This window comes from Strix uralensis, chromosome 28 (genome assembly GCF_047716275.1).
Source record: "Strix uralensis isolate ZFMK-TIS-50842 chromosome 28, bStrUra1, whole genome shotgun sequence".
Lineage (NCBI taxonomy): Eukaryota > Metazoa > Chordata > Aves > Strigiformes > Strigidae > Strix > Strix uralensis.
Window position 1 is genome coordinate 5,861,300 of NC_133999.1, and position 21,724 is coordinate 5,883,023.

The window sequence follows — 21,724 nt, forward strand, 5'->3', positions numbered from 1 at the left end:
AAAAAAGACCCAAAGCATTAAATGCTTGTCATGCTTCACTATCTAAGTGTATTTTTGAAAAATGTTTATTTCTCCTAGCAGCCACCAAAAGGGGCTCTGCAGATAAAATTCTGCTCTGGAGTTAGTTAGACCTCAATCCTTCAGTCCTGTCTGTGTAAATGTACAGCGGAACGCGGTGGTGCTGAGTCAAAGGACACTCAGGTGATACTTAGGTCCCAGCATGACGCAAAGCCCTGGCCGCTCAAGAAAAGAGCCTCTTTTTACTCAAAAGCTAAACAAAGCATCACTTCATCCAGCTACAAAACACAGCCTTCTCTGAGGTGGAACGCGGCAGATGTGGGATGGCGCACAGCAACTCCACCTTGCAGTTGAGACTATAAAAGACCTTTCTTCCACTCACCCGTCACAGACATGTTTTTCTCCAAATCACAATGCCTTGTTAGAGCCTTGTTCTCTCCCTCCCTGTGCTTATATTCAAATCAATCTACACGATTCAAAAGATGAAAAGATATCAACTGCGCAGATCTTTACAGCGGCTGGAAGGCTTCCGTGAGCAGCGCTCTGTCACAAAGCGCCAATTTTTCTGTCAAAGTGACAATTCATTTAAATCACAACAGTCAATGGAAACATGTTGGTTTTGATGAAATTCCAACGCAAATCTAGCAAGTTTCCATCAGGGTCCCATCTGGCGCACCACCAGCTTATCCCCCTTGCCAGCCTAGATGCCAGGTGCTGAAAATGTAGAAATCCAAGCAGAACGTTCCTGAAACCAACGCACCGTGAATTTCGGGTCCCTAGCAGACCTGAAAAGAGGAGTTTCAGTTTCAGCTCAACCTACGTATTTAGACCCCATCCAACACAAGCGTTTTTCAGTAATAATGCCACATCTGCCCTCCGTAAGTCACGCTCCAGAACAACCCAGAAAGAGGAAGTATTACAGAAAACCAGGATATCTGAATGACATTTAATTATGCTACCTTGACAAGCCTGGAGTTGGCATTATTTGAGGTGAAATACACGCTAGTGAAAGCAAAAAAAAAAAACCCTGTGAACTTCATTCTAGTCCAGCACTGTTTATAATTGTGAATTCCAGCTAAAATAAGACAGCAGCAAGCATACTATAGGAATTTATATTTGACAGGCTCTGAAAACACAACACCCCTGTCTGGAATACACTAATATACTTCAGGACTTGACACTAATATACTTCAGGATTAGAACAGTAGTCACACTTTACAACAGAATAAAACATTTCAACTAGTAACTTGACACAGAACTTTGCACATACGGACTGAAAAGACTTGTTCAAAGCACGTCAGCTTATCATACAATTCTGGAATCACACCGAGACCCGCTGTAGTGAGAAGTCCTGTATGTATTTCTCTTAAGAGAAATATCTCGAACAATATATTTTAGAACATAAAGCATTTCCTTTCTTGTAGGTTTGTCTTAAAAACCTTACCTGGTGAACCACCAGTCAGCTGCTGTGAAACAACTCTCTCTTAGAACCAATTTTTAATATTCAAGCACAAAACCTAGGCTTTCTTAATGACAGCTACGTAAAGAATTCCTGATAAACAGCTGACAGATTTCAACAGAATAGCATTTTCACCAAATGGACCCTTATTACTTCTACTGCTGATAGTCACTGAAATACTTTTCCCCAGAACTTCATTTTCCTGTGACCTTTTCGGTGCTCATGTTCCTTTATTTCATGGGAAGTTCACAGGCAAATGAAATGAATCACCACTCCCAGGTAAGAATAAATGATCTTCTGCAGTGTCTTGAATACGTGAAGTTACTCAGGAATAGCTTCTCCTAATCCTTTCCTATGGAAGTACAAAAGCCTTCAGGCTAGGTTTACTGTCGGATTTACAAAGTCCTTTACACCATACCGTCTGCTGTTAAAACCATTTCAACAGATGATGTTATCAGAACATCCACTTGGCAATTCCAAAGAATCCTTTATCCCGGTGACGATTATTAGGCCTCAAGTCTTCAACAAATGAGATGCAGGCTACTAAATATCACATACATAATCTACATTACAGACTCAGAAAAGCGATAAAAATATTTTTCTTCAAACTACAGCAGGGGAGACACTAGGCAGTAACAGCAAGTTGTAACACAGATACTCATCATAGCATGGAGCAAAGTTGCAGGACTGATGCTCAAAACCTGCTGGAGTGAGCTCCTATTATTTGCTTTGGGGTCCTATTATTCGCTGCCTGGCGGTTTGGTAAAACGCTGTGCCAACCCCTGTGTACCGAAACAACGCTAATTCTGCACAGTTTGAATGAGTGTAAGGTCAGAAACAAGCAGACTATCGTTATTACGTCTGCTAGCTGTGTATGGGAGAGTTTACATTCAACTCATCAAGTCCACGCTGGGAAAAAAGCAAAGCAGAAAAACATCCACTCAGTTTGTCCACTGGATGCTTCTTTTACCACCGCCCATGGAGCAAACAACCAGCGCACAGTTCGAAGGACTCGTTCTGGGCAAGAGCCACTACTCTGCACGTCACAGAAGGCCTACACCTAGGTGTACAAATGGCATTTCGGCAGGTGGGAGGGCAGTCCCCACTGATGTATGTGCAGCCCTGACACTTGAAACTTGAGTTTCTCTTAAGCCTGTTTTTATCTTCAATAATCACTAGTAATATAAGACCTAAATTCTACAATCCCTTTTGTTGTTAAAAACAGTCATGGCATAGGACAGGTTTACTTATTTACAGAACAGTCTATCAAGCCTGGCTACCTTGAAAAACCTGTTTTCCAAACTATTTCATAGATGCCATTGAACTGGTTTGGTGCATTCACACCAAAGCACACCAAGTTATACCTGGCTAGGTCTTCAAACTGCGAGTTTGTAATACACACCAACAACAAAACCTATTTTTCACTAACGCTATTAAGAACAAAAACCCAGCACATCTACACCGTAGGCCTGTCATTTAGGCTAGGCATCAAGGACCTGAATTTGGGGGCTACTTTCCTTTACCCATCAGGCAGTATAAGCACATCAGACCACAGGACTGCGTAAGGTTACATGCGCGTAAACCACTACATGAGATAACAATTATGACCTTTTTTTAAAAAAAACTCATCCTAATAACTACCACTGTATCTGAGATGAATTGGATAAAAATCTGAACGTGGACCATCAGATACTGTGGCAAGATAAAGCAACGTATATCCTGACCTACAATTCTGTTACAGAAACATTGTCTTGAGGGTTTGTACAAGCAACCAGGCCTGCACAGCATCGCTACGCTGCGTAACATGGCTACTCAGACCTTGTAGAGACCACAGCATGAGAAATCAGAGCCCTCTACTCCAAGATGTAGACACTGTCCCTTCAGTTAGGAGACACAATTAAGTCTTTTCGTGTAAGCACTCAGGAGCACCTACAAGACAGCTCTGCCCGTTTATGACACTTGCAGGACTATCCAAGAGGGCAACGCCTCCGTTTGTTCACCTTGTTCCTTTGCTGGAGTCTACTGCTGCTGCACGGAGAAAAGCCCAAAGGGCCACCGCAGCTGACAGTTCCTAACAGGAGCCGAGACCCCCGTCGGTTCTGCCTGGCGCTCACCAGCCGGACCGCCAGCGGCAGCAGCAGAGGAGACCGTATTCCTTAGTTTCTGCCAACTGCGCTTAACCACAAGTCATAAGAGTTCATGTGGTAGCACCCTCAGACTCCAAACAGTTCTCCTCCTGTTCCCTACAAAAACCTTCACTGTCTTCAGCCACGCACTTCCTGCATTCAGAAGCTCCTCAACTTCCAAGGCTTATTTTCCCGTATTAACGTGCTGAGTTAATGCTCTCCTCTTCTTGTTTTTCACTAGAGGATATACCTCTGCCTCCCAGAAAAGACTCAACAACAGAGCCAATAATCCTTAACGCTCTTCTCACTGTTTCCCAGAATGTTTCAATATCCAAGAACTCTGCTTGTATCAAAAAGGGAAGAAACACATTAAATTTTGAATGTAACTAAGTAACTACCAACAGCACTTCCAAGGCTTATCACGGTTGAAAAGACAAAGAGCAGAATGTTAATATTGCACATTTCAAAGCCTGGACCTCAAATAAGGCAAGCACAAGGCAAAAAACCATCCCTATTCTTGCAGCAAGCTATTTATAATAATGTAATTACCCCTTCTATTCTTAGCTTTGCTCCACTTTGAACTTTTAACACAAATTAACATAGTGTTAAACGTAAGCTATGAATTTCTGATTGCCTCTTTGTGGCACTCCACAGACTTGACAGTTTGAAGGTGATACCGCTTCAATCTCACAAAAACAATGAAAGAAATGTCAACTTGCATATTGAGTTATAAAAACCATTATCTTGCTTAAAACACTGTTTGAATTTTGCACATAAAAAGACAGAAATAAAAATTTAAAAAGAAGGAAGTGTGGAAAGAGAAATAAGAAGAGCCAACAGCTCACTGTTGCATAAATTTCCATGGAAAAACATGAAGGTGATGTGATTGAAAGAGGAAAAGAAAGGATAAATTTTATTCCTGTGTCTAAGAGATGAGGTAGAGCAATTGTACTAATACAGCAAACGGGAGGGGAAGTACCTCGGTGACTGGAGAACAACCCTCGGTGGCCTGTGCTCGGCACAGGGTGCGGGTACGAACAGCCCGAGGTGAGCTGGCGCATGACCCTGCCACGGACACTTCTAAACCCATTTACCTGTCTGCCTCACACCTACGTTGAGTAAACTTGAAGCAACGCACGAGTATCCACATCAGAAGTTGTAACGCCTAAAAAATAACAACACAAGCACCACTATTCACCTAAAAGTGGGAGTGGTTATTCTGTGACCACCAGAGCCACGTTTAGAAACGCTACCGGTGAAACATGTACCCCACTCCTACACTGTACATGTTACCGACGGTCACCGGGGCTTCGGTTCCTCAGTCACTCCGTTGCTTTCGAGAACTACAACCGGTAACCCTCCCGCCACAGCCCGGGAGCGTCCCCACCCTCAGCACCACCCGCCGAACCGAAACCCACCACCATCACCCTGACAGCTTCAGCACCGAGGAAACCGTGTATTTTTAGTACTGTCGTGTCTCAGGCAGACGGAGGGCGCTGGCCTTTTGTACGCTCTGGCCGCATTTGCACATAATTTCGGGAGAATTTGCCCTTTCGAGTTATTAATACGCGGCAAGACGCCTCCCGCGGAGAAACGTACGCGGACCGCGGACAAGATGACATTTTCAGATAACGGAGACGGGGCCCCTTCTCGCTGTAACCGAAGCAACGCAGAAGCGACCGGCCCCCTTTTTTCCGCCCAAACTGCCGGGGATGTCCCGGGGCCGCGCTGTTCCGCCGCGGCACCGGCCGGCCTAGCGCGGCTCCTCCGGCGGAGGGCGGGGGGAGCAGGGCAGGACCCAGCCCACGCCGCCCGGGCGCCCGCTCCCGCGGGATGCGCTGCCTGCCCGCCCCTCCGCGCTGCTCCGCGGGGCCGCTCCACCCTGCCCTGCCCCGTCCTTACCGCACATGGTGCGCCCCGGTCCGCGGCCGCGCTGCCTCTGCGCGCCGGGGCCGCGCCGCCCGCCCGCCCGCCCGCCCCCCGCGGCGGGGCCCAGGGCGCAGGCGCGCCGCCCGCGCCGCCATTGGTCGCTACCCCTAGGCCCCGCCCCCCCGGCCCCGCCCCCGGGACGTGGCAGCGGGACAAGCCCGCGGCGGCGGACAAAGGGCTCCCGGCCCCGGGGCACCGGGCGCTGCCCGCCGCAACGAGCGCCGCGCCTGGGCCTGCGGGGACGGGGCCTCCTCCCCCGGGCGGCTTTCCGGCTCCGCGCACAGCCCGCGCCCTGCGGCGGCGGGACCCCCCTCTCCCCCCCGTACCACAGCGCGAACGGGCGGTGAGCCCCGGCCCTTGAGCAGCGCGGGGGGAGCACGAGTCGCCAACACCCCAGGGCCTTCCCGAGCTCGGTGGTGAACGAGCAGCACCCTCAGAGTCCGGTACCCCCACGACACGACGCTACACATCCCCCCCCCCCCAACTCCACGTGGCCTTTCTTCTCGTTTTCGACTGGAACTGCCCCAGAACTGCACCTTTAGAAGCGAGATAAACCATTAAGATGAATCTGCAAAGCCAACTGGGCCGGGCAGGGCTGACGGAGGAGCTGTATACTTGTTCATGCAGCTGGCTGGCCTAGTTAGCTGTCCAGAGCTACCCCCATCAAATCCTCCTTGAGTAACTTACTAACAGCCTAAGGCTACAAAAAGACAGCAACCCCTTCCTGAGAAAAACGCTGTTCACTTAATCCTGACACTGAAAACTCAATAAAGATTTCCTTAAAAAGCCCAGATACAACCAACACATTAGTGTACATTAAAAAAAAAAAAAAAAGGGGGATAGCAGTAGGTTTTGAACTTGCTGCTGGAAGAACCCAGCTGAACACAAACAGCAGGAGGTCACCGGTCTAAGAAACATTAAAAGTTCGCAGCCAGCGCAGACGGCCACCTCTGCTTTTGGTGAGGACATCACAGGAACAGCCCAAGGTGGTTAGTCCCAGTCCTTAGGCCTGGCTTGTGCAGAGCAGCAATTCCAACCAAGCTGCTTGATGCTTCATTTCCCCTTTGCCAGTCGTGAAGCTGGAGCAGGGCTGACTTCAAACTCTGATTTTTGTTTTTTCACTTCCACATCTTTAATTAGGAAGCTGAATGCCTTGTGGCAGTGGAAGTTGATTTCCCAGATGAGAAGGGAACTCCTAATCCGCTGTAATAGTGCAAATCTGAAAGGGGATCACCAGAAATACACACAATACACGCTGGCACAGAGCTCTCCTCGCTCTGGCCACCGTTCAAACTCTCTGTTACTGATCTACCAGGCACACCCCAGTCATCTGCTGCTTCACCTCTACACTGGGGGTTTCTTTGCTGCCCTGCAGGAGCTCCCAGTTCGTGACTTCTTACCACTCACGGAATTTCTTGAAGTATTCATTCATTACAAACCTAAAATAATCTATAGCGTTGCCTGAAGACAAATCGAAAGGACCCTACTTAGAACGAGGGATGCCCAGACCTGAAGGAGCACGGACAGGCCTTACAAGCACTCCCAAAATACGTAGTTATGTCAGATTCACAGCAAATACCAGACTTTACAACTTAAACTTGTAGCGTGCTTGATGTTATAAATAGGAATCCTCAAACTGAGGCCAACTCATCCATCAATCATGTAGTAATCTGGAGCAGATTCCTCAGATTTTTACACATACTGAAATTTAGCTCCATGTGTTTAGTCTCAAAGTGGCTATTTAAATTTTTCCCCATAAAAGCCAGTATTTACCCCCTATGTAACCTGTTCCTTCATTCCGAGGTTTGCTGTATGTACAGTACACAGTTTTACTGCCATATATAGTTCACGCGGACGTAGATGTACAACTTACAACCAAATGGAGAAATGTGAAAACAGCCTCCCAAGCTGGCTCTCACAGGTGAGCCTTTCATAAAATTAACAGGAAGGGGTCACAGTTGGGAAAAAAAAATGCCCACTTCCTTCTCCTCTACGCTCAACATAGTTCACTTGAAATAGAAGTTCTGGCTAAAGTCCTGAATTTTAGACAGACTGCAAACTATCACCTCCTGGAAAAGAGTAAGTTTTGTGATCCCTGACAGAACGCATTTTGAATATTAACATCAGGTAACATGAGCCATTTCTTCCTGCTGCTAAGCTGAAAGTACCTGCTCCAAAAATGCTGTGCCTGTGGATTGCTTCACGCCGTACGCTCCAGCGTTATCAGCAGCCTGCCTTCTAGACAAACAGGCTAATTCCTCCTAGAAGCGTGGAATGAGTCACATCCTGACAAAAAGCACACGTCCACCTGTGAACAGTTTTAAGATGAGAGTTTGAAGAGCTATAATCAACTTTGCCTGTGAAAGAGTGCAAGAACAGTGCTCAGGAAACACGAATGGATTTTGTGTGTTTTCTCTCTCTGATGGGTGAAAACAAAAAAGGCTGAATGGCAGACTGTAATTTTGCACTTATCTATGGCACAGCAAAAATACCAAAGTACTTTTTTTCTTTAAAAAATACCAGAATAATTTCAAGCAGTCATTACTATTTTAAACATAACCACTGCAATTTATAGAAACACTCTGGAGTCAAAAATCCCCCCTGCTGACCTGAGCGTTAGGGTAGAGCTCAGCTTCCCAGCCCCCAGCCGAGGAGCTCTCTTCAGAACAAGAGCTGCGGGCCCCTCGCACCACACACGGGAGTGCCGCCGAGGACGCTGCCCCCGCGTGAGCTCCGAAGCTAAACCTCGAGCAGTCGTTACTACATTGCCCTCCTTGCCTCAGTGTTCGTGAACGTGGGTGAGAGCAGGAGACAGGATACCTCTCACTAACAGGGATCCCTTCCATGAACGAAGCTGTTCCAGACAGAGCCTGGAAGGGTCACACAAACTCCTAATGATTTGGGCGGATGATTTTACCACACTGGGTCATCACAGTATTAGAGTTTACGGTTATTGTTAATGCTGTCAATACAGCTGGGGTTTGTTTTGTTCCCCAAGTGAGAATTAGCACGTAACCACCTCCCTCTGCTTTCGTTTATCCAGAGTTGGAAAGCCCCCCACTGCTTTATGCCGTAGAAATGCAACCACTGCCCTGAAGAGCTTACTTTGTAGTGGGACTCAACAGATAAAAGCTGGGATGTGAGCGTTATGCACTTCTCTCTCCACAACGGAGCTTGAGGAACTTAGGACACACAGGGGACAGGCCAGACATGGAACCTCTTCAGTCACAAGATGCTTAATCTTCGCCCTCAGTACATGCAGGCTTAACTTGGTCCTATTTGTACAAGTCAAAACCCCATTAAAAACAAGACTGGAAATACCAAGACAGCAGCAGAACTGGATCCCTACTGTACCTGGAAGAAATTAGTACTGCTTAACTGAAGAATAAAGACCACATTTTTGAGAGATACATTTTATTTAACATGCGAAACAGCTACTTTGCTGTTTAAGTTTTGGCTTGTATAGTGCCTTAAATTGACAAATTAGGCCTAAAAAGCTCTACTTCTGAGAAACCAAAAACATTAGTCACCATTCTATGGTTTGCTGACAAAGAAGGACATGGTGGTAACATTTGCACAAGCTCTCTTTTGGATAGTCTGAGCCTACCTCGAGGGGAATTTTGTCATCAATGTACTTGTAAGATCAGGCACTACATACTCATAATAGGGTAAAGAAAACATGGTAATTTCAAACCAATTTCCAAATCCTGAGTGGGTTATTTAAATGACTGTAGGTTATTAATCTCCATGAAAGCTGAAGAAATATTTTGCTAAAATATTTATTTTCAGATTTCTAACAAGTAATATGAAGTTTATGCTGACCATATGCTGATCTGTATGCTATATAAAACTGACTTAATTGATCCTGTTCAGGGACTCAGTGGAATTACACTGGCCAGGAGTGAAAGAGGGGAACATACCGGAGGCTGTCAAATCCTTGCACACAGGGAACCTGACTATAACCATAAGCCAAATAATGACCACAAACACAGCTCGACTGTGGCAGCACAAAGAAGCAGCAGTATTTCCATTAGCAAAGCCATCTGCTAAAGCTAGGCACCAGGAAGAAATTAAGTCCTACACACACAAGTAAACAGAAGTACTTGCAAAGCCTGATTTACGTATTTCAATTTCAGAACAATAAATATTTCTCTTCCCATAGTCTCTAAAACTGGAACGTGTGTTCTGCTCTGCCACGTCTTCCCTCGCTCAGCCAGGGCAGCCACGTTACACATACACTACACTCTGGCTCTGCAGAAGGAACAAACAGGATATGGTATAAAGTAAACACATTCATTTTCTTTGCTATCCTACAAATGTAATTTGTGCCCTTAAGCACTGCACATTCATCTTGATGTTGGAGTATTATGTTGAGAAATAATCTTTTGCAAGTTTAAACAGACCACGAATGGTGGCTGAACAATTTTACTTCTAAATAAGCCAATTAGTCTCTCTACTTACTAAAGCTGATAAGGATCATCTTCTTCTAAGATTTATTTTAAAAGATATGATTTTTATAACAAACAACTCAGATTTCTTTTTCTTTCTGTTGCTATTGTTTGCACAGTGGTAGTGAGCAAGTAGGTAACTTTCCAGAAGTGATGGCAATCAAAACAAACAGTTGAAGTTCGGGTTATTTTTCACACAAAAAATTGATATGAATTAAAACCTTTTTAACCAGACTTGATAAAATGAACATTCCTGAACTTCCCAGTTGTAGAGCACGGGCAGATAGTCCTGCAAGCCCCATAAGTAGGTTTGGGAGAATAAACATTTAATATTTCTATTGCACAAAAAACAATCAAGGAACTTTACTTCTGCCTTCTCTTCTTTTCGGTCTTGAATTTTTTGTATGAAAGAACAATGGAAACACATCACCGTTTTTAAAGCCCACCATTTCTTTCTTAAGACACAGTACAAAGTAGAGCAAAAGAATTCTTTTTCGAATGCAGGGCATTTAATAAATTAGTCGACAAACTGCTTAAACTGATGATACATTTTCACAGATATAAGTGCAACTGTTCTTCTGAAAAGAAAGGCAAATTTGGTTGTTCCTCAGCACAAAGACAGTTTACGTACGCCAAGAGGTAAATACTTGTTTGGCCATAGATGATGTCGGCTCAAGTAGAATTTGCTTCTTTCTCCATATCATCATCGTCATCAACAACCTGAAATCAAATCCAGAAGTAGCTGAGGTGAACAGTTTAAACTCTGAGTCCCATAGGATTGCACAGAGAATTTATTACACTAAATCCTTGCCAGACCCAAGGAGAACAGCAGTTATTCCATACCACTGAATGACAATGGTCACACGAAGAAGGTAAGAAAAACTTGCAACGTAGCTGAAATAATAGGAGCTGGTCAAGTTATTACAAAGGCCACTAGAACAATCACTACAGCATATCAGACTTTTAACGAGAAAGTAAAAGAATCTGCATTTTAGGGGAGAAAAACTTGTCCCTTATTATCACACAAAGTCACCAAAGCACAAAGGTAACAATCACTGGCAAACACAGAGTGTCCAGTCCTGGGCTCCTCAGTAGAAGAGGGTCATGGGCTTACTGGAGAGTGTCCAGCGAGGGATCCCCTCCCTCAGCCTGCTGGCAGAACTGCCCTGAACGCAGCCCGGGACATCGTCAGGCACCTTGGCCGTAAAGGCTCAGCCCGGCACGCGCCAGGACGCCAGGTCCCCTCCTGCGCAGCTGCTTCCAGCCAGGCAGCGCCCAACGCACTTTGGTACGTGGGGTTGTGCAGGACTTTGCAGAGCTCTGTATCATTTGCTTCTGTACAGCTTCTGACTTGCAAAAACTGCATCTATACATCCTGTACTTTTGCTTAAATTGCCAACCTCTCCAGGCTGGAAAGGGACAAAGCCCTTCTTCTCCATTGAAAACAGCCAATCTCTCTCACCAACCCACCTGTTCCACGCCTTCCACTTCAGGGATGTAGAACTGCAGCATGTTCTGTATCCCGTTCTTCAGGGTGATGATGGAACTGGGACAGCTGGTGCACGAACCCTGCAACTTCAGCTGCACAATCCCATCCTCAAAGCCTTTATAAATAACATCACCACCGTCTTCTTGCACTGTCGGCCTGATGGAACACAATACTCAATTAAAAGCAAATCTGGCTGAAATATGTTGCCTTCCAGATATCTTGAGTAAAGCTAGATTTAATACACACAAAGGACTGTCAAGATATAGTAACTAAAGCCCTCTTCCTCTACAACCACCTGGTTCATATTTCCAACAACTCATACTTTGCTGGACTCTCTCACATTGACAGCTACTGTTTTTCTGTAGGACGTTAAGTAAAACAGATTTGCAATGAACGCAGCAGCACACGAAGGAATCATTGAAATTCTTGGGGTGAGCACCTTAGAGTGAAGCCTGACAGCCTGTAGACACACCGGTTGGCTTTGAGGCCCTCTCCACATGGAACAGCGATTGCCTCAGTTAGGTGCCAATAGGCGTGTGCCCACCATACGATGCCTGTGCATCTGCTACCTGCCTAGGGACAGCGATAACAAGTCCTTAAGTGCTTCCATAAATAAATACGCAGTTCACCATAGTTTACACAGGAGAGAGAAAAGCTCCAGCTATAAAAGCTTAATCCTGCTAATGGGTGAAGAAACCACCATTTGATAAGATCACATCCCAGTACTACTAGCATTTCTGCAGCCTGGTCTCCTTTTGCAAGCAACAAATGCCCAGCATTGTAACTGTATCCCCATAGCAACATTTTTCCAGACCAAGCTAAAACCACCAAGTTACTCTAACAGAAGCTCTTTATACTGATTTCCAAAATAACTCTTTTGAGAACCACACTCCTAAGAAAATAATCTATGAATCTAACATATTTATTAACAACTCACCATAGCAAATTATCTCCATTACAGAAAGCCAAAGAACATAACTAAAAATTCCATTTTTCTTACTTGAAATTAACTTTTTTAACACACTACAGGACATTTCATATGTACATTCCCTCCATCCTGCACCTTCTGACAACTTATTGCATGTATTTTTGATCGACTAAACAATAAATGCTCTGTATGTACCACTGGTTTATATATAGCTTCTGTAAACTATCCTGCTATAAAATGAAGACACACTACTACTAATATTCTCATCAACAGCTTCTTGGTCCACCAAGGGGTACAGGGGGAAGGAAAAGAAAAGAAAGGAAAAGGTGGGCAAAACCAGAAATTTGGGCAGAAATTCTGTGACTGCTATGAAAGGCCACTGGGAAACCAAGGACTAACATACCAGGGGGAGCTTAAATGGCCACACAGCCAGCAAGAGCAGGGCCTCCCAAATGTGGCTTTCTGTCACAGCTTCATACAACCGTAACTTGAGTTACACGTTTTTAATGTTTAGTACATATGCTTGGGAAAAATGTTCCAGCTTATTTCTGCTTTTCTCCCTCTTTCCTTTCAGGAAAATTAACAAGTACCATGTGTCAGCTGTGAGATAACCAAAACAGTATTTTTATATATCACTTTTAAAACGCAGCATCTAAAAAGAAATTAAATAAAAAAGCCCAAGTTCATCATAACTTCTGGAAAAATTCAACTGAATTCCATTATTTTGACCCACATACAAGCTTCTGGTTCCTGTAATTTGTGAGCTGGGGAAGATGTCGCTATCAGATACCACAGCTTCAGAAGCACATCAGACATTTTCCCCTGCATTTAAAATGTCAAGTTGCTTATTCCTTTCAGTTCACTTCTGGAAGGCAACTAATGAGCATAAAAATGTACTTCAGGTAAACAACATGATCCATAGCCACTCTTGAGACTTCATTAGTTACCACCAGTTTCTAAATTCAAGCTGTGTTAAAATACCAATAAAATCGCAACAGAATGCAAGGACAACATCCACTGAAGCCCAGACAGCGAGGGAAACCCACTAGGACATTTTCCTTCAGAGTACGATACAAGAGTACAGTTAAGACAGAGGTTAATACAACGGAGGAAAAAAAAAGTTACTGTAAAAGCAAAGATTGCGTTGCTTTCACCATTTCAAAATAGCCAGGTTAAACCCAATGGACCTGCTTAAATGCATTATGGAGGGTAAGGCTATACACCGTTCTAAAATCACTCAGCAATAACGACTGTTCAGCACATAGTTTGCTTAAACAGGAAAATGAGATAGAAAGTTTTCAATCAGAGGAAACAGCACTCTCAACTCTAGCCAGACTTGCACTTTAAACCCCCACACGTGATATGAACCATGAAATCACACATACCCAAAGACAAATGCACTGTTCCCTAAATAAATCCAAACCCCAAGACTAACTCGTTCCACCTAGCAGTAATGTTCCCAGTTTACCTTATTCTTGTATCCAGCAGTTCTTTAATCATCAGCACAACTTCATCATCTTCTTCTGATGCAGCTTGGGAAAAGAAAAATGTGCAAATCAGAACTTGGAGAGAATTCCGCTATGATTACTAACACCATATATCCATAACAGCAGAATGAAACACCATAAAAGCGTTGCCGAGATGGCTGAAACCAAAAAGCAGAGGTCTTAATTCTGTATCTTTTTCTGCATTATCCTTATTTACATCCCAGGCTTTCATTGACAACAACCAGTATTCATTCTCAACTGGCAAAGGCCTTAACAGACAACAGCAGCGCCATCTTTTAGAGGGAGCAACAACTAACATTCAGTGAGGGTGCATGGGTTAAGGCAGGGTCCTCAGAAGGAAAGTTTTCGCAACCTAAAAAATTCAGCAGGAGAAGAATTATGAACGTGCCTGGGTTTAGCAGCTCTGGATGCAATTTTAAGCTCAGTGTTACTCTCACGGAAGCATTTTCAAAGACAACTTTTTCAAATAAAATAAAGTCTATGTTAATATTAAAATTAAATCCAGATGTAAGAGAGCAGGGAGAAATTCAATAATCATAATCTTCCTTAAAACACTGGAAAAATGGTTTAAGTCAGTAAGTTGCAAATGAGAAAATAAAAGGCAAAATACTGCCCTTGAGTTAAATTGTAAGTTAGTCTCAGTTACTTTCTATTACAGTTTGGAAAAGACTTCTTGCTATTTCTTGTTCATTTAAGACCATAAACCTATCATTAAGACACACACATTAAGCCTGGGCATTCTTTTTTGATTTAAGGAGGGAAATAAAAACCCTTTGTAGGTGCCCATACAAAAAGGATATGCAGCAACACCCCACAGCTTTCCAAACACAGCCTCAGCACTTCCAAAAACATTTCACACACACAAAGTGTAACAGATCACGGTCCACTCTGCCAAGACACATAGTTCAGCACAGCTCTGGTGAAGATACAGCCCTCCTACCACAGCAGAGGAGAGCCAGGCTTTACGTTCACAGGTAAGCAACTCCTTTAGACAGCGCAGCATTGCTTCCGCTAGAGCATACACATCCTGCAAATTCCCTCCTGTGTTCGTTTTAGCAGTTTTCATTTTAAATTCTCTTGCACGCTTTTCTGAGAGAAAGAGGAGGCTCTTCTGGATGTCACAAAAACTTAAACCCAAAGGCAGATACTGGCCACTTCCCCTGAAGAGTTTGGTTTACCTGTATCTGTCCTAGGTGCCTCATCAGTAACTACAGGTAAGCCAGAGGCAAAGAAATCCATTATAGTTGCATAAATATCTGGTTTCAGTAAGTTCCAATCCAGGTCTTCACTTTCCTATGCGAATCAGAAGGAAAAAAACATAATAAAAACCAGAGTATCTGCCTCCTAATAATAAGTTACGCAGAGATTCTTTTTATGTTAAAAAATACCACAACGGGCTCTCACGCTGGATGCATGAATTTGATTTCATAGTTTTGTCAAGTCCAGCTTTGCCAAAAAAGTTTAGTAAGACTCAATGTATAATAGTCAACAGAAAGGTTTCCTTGTTTGCAAGCCAAATGCTATTAAAATCTTAGCTTAAAAAGAGGTGAAGAAGAAAAGACTCCTAAATACATTGACACATATTTTTACCAACTGTTTCACAGACTCAAGATTGTTTGGTTCCATTTAATTTTAAGCCAAATTACCATTCACTGAATTGCCCTGTGCTCTTCACACAGTAAGACTATAACTGCACGGTTACCACGCGACACCTTATCTCTGCTGACAGGAGCTGTACACCTTGGGCAAACAGCACGCTGCCTGCGAGGCGCTGCGCCCCAGCCGCGCAGTCATCTCCTTTGGAAGGAGGAGGAAGAGGAGGAGGAACCTCTGGAGGCTATTGAGTCCCGCATCCCACCCGACACGGAGCCAGCGGCCAAGCTGACCAACAGGGCCTCGTCCAGCCCAGCGTCGACTGTTTCCAAGATCAAAGAATCTACAGTTTCACTGGGCAACCTATTCTTTCTAGTGCTTATCCACACACTTTTTTTTTTTTTTCTTTATATTAAAGGCATTTTCCTTGATGCCACTTGTGACCATTGCCTCTGGTACTTTCACTGTGCACGTCCGAGTCTGACTGGATCTCCCCTATGGACCATCTGTTAGACAGCTGAATTCCAGCACGGCTTTTAGTACATCTGAATCGCTGTCTGCTTACCTTGGTGATCGTGATGAAGTCTGGCCCAAAGAAAATACTTTTAACTCCTTCAATTTTGAATAACTGTCTGTTAGGAAAAAAAAAAAAAAAAACAAACCAACAAAAAAATGCACACACATTTCAGGCAAACTCCTAAAGATTTATTTAATCTGTTACAGAAAAACAGTTCTAGAATACACTTCCAGACAAAAATAAGCACCAAAACCAGAACCTTTAGAAGAAACTCAGAGTTACTTCACCTACATTTTACTAAGAGCCAGGAGATCCTGCTGTGAAGCAGTGTACATAGTAAAACTGAACACTTCTTACACGACTTTTCCACAAGATGTGTGAAAGAGTTTCTCTCCAGTTCTTCTTTGGAGGCAAAATTATATTCTGTATATAAAAAGGTATTTGTTCAGCATCAAAACCAGTGGGTACCTATTGTTTCAAGTAGGAGTAGTACAAATACAAGGGATGTTCCTTAGATCAAAGCAAGTTATTTAAAGTAATTGAGCTCAATAAAAACAGTCTTCAATTCTGTTGCCATTAAATAAAAGGATCAGTGCCAAGCAGTCCACAAGGCTTTAACACACTGACTCACTTTGTGAGCAATCTTCAAATTTTTCATGTGCCATACAAATGACTAAAAATATTGAAGATCTAGTAAAGGCTCAGGATTCATACTAAACTGCTTGAGATGGCCCACACAGCACCCAACAACCAGGTGGTAAATTAGCACACATCCAAAGCAACACAAGAACTTAGACGGCAGGAAAAAGCATATTTCCAACAGTATTTTAAGTATAAAAAGCAGAATGAGAATGTAAGACCAGTTTCCACAAATGGTTAAATAAGACCCAACAAGTTCATCTACAGAATAAATAACGCTACTCCCGAAGAGTAAAAAAATAAAATAAAAAAAAAATCATTAAAAGTAGGTAGCACCCAGAGTTAAATACAGCATAAGACTGTAAGCGTGTTTTTATGATTAAGAAAAAAAAAATTATCCTGAAATACTGGAAAATGTCAAAAATACAATGAATGAAGGAACTGGAAGCCTTATCACAAAGGTATGCATGATGAAAAATGACAGAAGAGATTTCACAATACCCATTTGAAAGAATTTCTACACATGAAACAGTTCTACGGGTATCAGGCTTTTATATCACTAAACCAACTGGATTTTAAAGTTACTTAAATTATGCAAGTGCACCAAACCATCCTAGATCAATTAAATAATTCTCTCCCCCTCTCCCTCCCCTTCAGGAAGCTTTTATTACTTCTATACTGGAAAATTAATATTCTCTTTTAAAATAAATGAGTATTCCATTTAGAAGAACCATAATCTGGGGTTTAACAATATATGAGACATTTTTTTCCATTAACCTGCACAAGACGCATAATCAAGCTGTTTTGCCACAGTACACACTCACATCTTCTTCGATGAAAACGTCTATTTGCAGATATTTGACAACAAAAAGCCACTTTCTGACAGTTGATTGCATTCTGCAACCTGATGCACTTTGGCATAATCAGATCCTACAGCTTCAGCGTTCCACTAACACGTTTTGATATCCTCAAAAACCTTTCACATTGGATTTATTACTTTAAGTCACAAAGCTTTGCGTGTAAAGATCCTGTTTGCTCTCAAACAACTCTGCAAGAGACCTTTGGAAACGTCAGCGCTGCTTGTTTGATAACCCTACAATTCCTGGAGAGAATGTCACATGAGACAACTCCTGCTTTTGCACAGAATTTTTCCAACATGCACAAAGATGACCTCAGCCGGGATCTCCGGAGGTAACCTATTGCAGCATTTCTGCATCTCACCCTCAAACTGAAACCCTTCCACCCAAGTAACAGATAAAGTTTCTTTTCAGTACCTAATGTGAAAGCAACGACAAACATGCAAAAAAGGATTCTTCTAAAGATTCCCAGAGAGGCTTGTGATGGTGCTCCAAACCCCTTCTATACAAGATGGCACAAATCGATTATCTGCTCAGCAATTCTCACTCCAGATTATGCATTTTGGTATTGAGAACTGCAACTCCCAAGACCTGTTACAGATCTGGCCTGAAAGAATGGACCCAAACTGACTTTCCTTTGACCAAAACATTCTAAGCCTTTTGTGAAAGAAAAATCTGTCGGCTTTGAAGTTCCGGTTAGCACCAACAGCTGCCAAAGCAGGCAAGCTACTACATTTAATTCGTGGTATGTGGGGACTATTTACTTCCTTATGCCATCTATTTCCCAATTCTGCAGAGCTGCATGATTTCCAAGTAACTACTTCAATTAAGAGTGTTCTGATGGGAATGATTTTGTGAAATCAGGGCCAGAGGTCTCACCAGTGATGCAGCAACTGTTCAAGAATACTGATTTATAATACTACTCAATCCAGTTGCATAAACTAGGCCTTGACACATTCTGCTACGATACAGCCATGGGGAGTACAGACACACAGAAAGACTACTTTAGTAATGACAATCTTCCCAGCTTTAGTTACACACACAAGTAAAGCAGCATTAAAAACTTAAATCCAACCAAGCTATGCCTGAGTTACAAGGAGGAGCACACAGAACGATCAGAAGCTGTGCTTAAAAACATCAGTTGTAGACAGGCAGCCCATATTGGTCCCCCAAACAAATGATGATGTGTTTAAAAATACCTTGCTAAAGGTGAGCAAAATGCTGCAGCTGGTGTGGAAAACTCCATGGTCCTTGACTCCAGCACTTCCTTGCCTGGAATAAACTTCAAACTATTTGGATTTGGTGTGTCCTGAGTTTGAATAAACATGCCTCTTACTGGAAATTTAAAAAAAAAAAAGGAAAAGAAGAACAATAATGTAAGCAAACGTAAGTAGCTTAAATGAAAGTCAAAGATCCTGACTACTTAGCAAGCCAAGACCAGGGCGATCACTGTGCCACAGCAAACAGCAGCCCATGCAGCAACGGTACTTCGAAACCACAATGCAACGGGTTCCATGGAAGCCTCCAGACTGACATGAAGAGTGATAAACACAGGCATGTTATCCCACAGGGAACAAGATGATAAATGGAACCTCGTCTTTGCTTCTTTTGCTAACTTTTATTTACTAAAAAGCATCCTACTGCAACAGCATCAAACTCCTCACTTTCTACATGAGGCCGAGAGATGCAACCTTCATTTCTCTGTTGTGTTTAGGGGTTTTTTTATTTTACGATCTTCAAACGCCGTTTAGTCCATCTTCCAGCATTATCACTTCCTGTTCAAAGCATTATCAGAATTACTAACCTTCTCTTGAAGATACACATGGTTTATGGGGTTTGGTTTTTATCTCATGGACTGGGCAGCCTGCCACATGAGGAAAGGCCAAGAGAACTGGGTTTGTTCAGCCTTGGGAAGAGAAGGCTCCGGGGAGACCTTATCACCACGTTCCAGTGTTTAAAGGGTGGTCACAAAGAAGATGGAGACTCCCTTTTTGCAAGCAGTCACGTGGAAAAGACAAGGGGTAACAGGCACAAGTTACTCCTGGGGAGATTCCAACTGGACACAGAAGGAAAATTTTTCTCAATGGGAACAATCAGCCACTGGGATAATCTCCCCAGGGAAGTGGTGGATTCCCCAACATTGGGCACTTTTAAGATACAGCTGGACAGGGGACTGGCCTCCTTGTCTAGACCAGGCTCTTGCCAGAAAGGTTGGCCCAGATGATCCCCGAGGCCCCTTCCGACTTGGTATTCGATGATTCTATGAATCATTTTTCAGGATTATAAAAAAAGAAAAACAAGTGTAACAGCAGTTACAGTGAACCACACCCTGCTTAAAATATTTTCCACAGAGGGAAAAATTACTGTAAGCTATTGCTTATCTTCCAGAAACTGAACTGACCAAACAATTCAAAATAAAATTATTTACGGTTCACTGGTAAAGATGTTTCAAAGATAAATTTTCACTTAAGTTCCTTTTGCAGTGTCTTTCTTTCACTAGAATAGTGTAAAAAAACCTGATCTGGACTAAAATTTCGTATTCTACATTTAATGGTGTACATTTAATAGTGTATTTTCTTGCAGACATGTCCACGCAGCATATGCCTGATGTCTCACTGAAGCTGAACAACAGTGAGGGAACAGTTTCCCATGTTCTAATTTTTTTTCTAGTTCTTCTTCTTTCTAACTCTCCCTGTACATCAAATAACACAATGATATACAAAAATTCAGGAAAGAAAAAATGCGTTTTAAAAGCAAAAACCTCTAGGAACTAATATTTATAAATAAATTATACTTGAGAAACAAGCTCACATAACTTCAAAAAATATGCAATAGAGGGATTTAAAGCAGCAAGAGGAGGTGACATTTTCATTTTCATAAACTGCCATTTTGCCCGTGACTCCCTAGTATTAGATGACAAATCACACTATTTATAAATTGCCAAATTGTTACTGCATGTGTGTCGTGGTGACAACCCCTTTGACTTGAACATACACAATGGCAAAGTAGGCACAGACTACAGGGGTTTTTGGTTCTTTTTTTTTTTAAAAGGAAAAAAGACTTAGGACAGAAATACTTAGTTTTAACATAAAAAGAATAATTCTGATAAAGCAAGCAACTAGTCAGCTTTATCCATGGGGATGGAAGAACTCGTCTTCCAGCTCCAGCCAGCATTCAAAATCACACCCAGTGTAACCGTCTAGTTTACAAATAACCAACACCGGGGGATTGGGCTGGCGTGAGCCGAGTACACTCAGCCTGTTTTTCTGAAAGCAATGGGTCACTAACAGCTACCCGACATTGTTCATCTAGCACCTCTAATACCCTAAAACACAACTGGCTCCATCAGCTCTCAGAAAAGTTGTCCATGTGGGTTAGCCTTTGTATTTTAAAAGGGTCTTCTGCAGTTGAAGATCTGCCTTCCTAAAACCAGGTTTTTCAGTCATTAATCAGCCTGCAGAGTTCTTTCCATAGCTGTGAATAACTTGCTTGGAAGTTATTATTCAGTAGTTGGTACTGGCTGTATTTACATCAAATATCTACACGATTTCTTCCAACCCTCTATGGAACGCTGCGTATAGCTGCTTATTATTCTGTTCTGCATCTGCTCAAGGTAAGAGGAAGATCCCAAACAGAGGCCGACTTTAGTAGGACACCTGCAGAAGCAGGTAATACTAAGTCTACTCGTCAGAGTCTGCCTGTTGATTAGAACTGAAATGGAAAAAATGGTGTTGGACCAGATGAGATTGGACTTCTCTGAAACCAGAAGTAAAAAGAAACTTCTGCCTGAGCAGACTCACCTAAGTAAGATTTCCTTTTATGACTAATTCCATGCAATGGCACCTGCAGAATTTTTCTATCTTAAGACTCTGCTGCAGCATTGGAGAGCAGTAGCTAAATCCCTCAGGCAGGTGCAAAAGCAAAATGCTTTTCTGTGGTGCAAGTTTCACATTTTTTTTTTGTTTTTTTTTCCTTTTCTCAGCATTACAGCCTCCTAAAAAAAATGGTAGGTACAACGAACTAAATCTTAAACATTGCTTTTCCAGGGTAACACCAAGCTGCAGATAATATTAATGGAGAATGCCATTAATGCACCATACATGGATGCATGTTCAAGAGGGGGAAAATTAAACAAAAAAAAAATTGCAGCTCTAAGAATGAAAGGCTCTGCAATTTCATCTGGCAGAGCTCAGCAGCTGGAGCAGGACAGAAG

At 42.9% G+C, this 21,724-nt stretch overlaps 2 protein-coding genes across 5 annotated transcripts in view; both read right to left on the reverse strand.

Moving 5' to 3' along the window:
• GFPT1 (glutamine--fructose-6-phosphate transaminase 1) overlaps positions 1 to 5,581 on the reverse strand; it is a 44,695-nt gene extending 39,114 nt beyond the window's left edge. Inside the window, exon 1 of the mRNA XM_074852367.1 lies at positions 5,506 to 5,581. Within this exon, the coding sequence (XP_074708468.1) occupies positions 5,506 to 5,512 (7 nt within the window). The 5' untranslated portion in view covers positions 5,513 to 5,581. The remainder of the gene's footprint in view (positions 1 to 5,505) is intronic.
• A 3,348-nt stretch (positions 5,582 to 8,929) lies between these two features.
• LOC141935671 (NFU1 iron-sulfur cluster scaffold homolog, mitochondrial) overlaps positions 8,930 to 21,724 on the reverse strand; it is a 102,419-nt gene continuing 89,624 nt past the window's right edge. For 3 of the 4 annotated variants that reach the window (XM_074852117.1, XM_074852124.1, XM_074852125.1), the window contains 6 exons: positions 18,711 to 18,846; positions 16,064 to 16,130; positions 15,084 to 15,198; positions 13,866 to 13,929; positions 11,451 to 11,625; positions 8,930 to 10,700 (listed from right to left, as the gene is read on the reverse strand). In XM_074852117.1, the coding sequence (XP_074708218.1) occupies positions 10,653 to 10,700; positions 11,451 to 11,625; positions 13,866 to 13,929; positions 15,084 to 15,198; positions 16,064 to 16,130; positions 18,711 to 18,846 (605 nt within the window). In that variant the 3' untranslated portion in view covers positions 8,930 to 10,652. The remainder of the gene's footprint in view (positions 10,701 to 11,450; positions 11,626 to 13,865; positions 13,930 to 15,083; positions 15,199 to 16,063; positions 16,131 to 18,710; positions 18,847 to 21,724) is intronic. The other variant, XM_074852120.1, reaches the window with a different exon arrangement.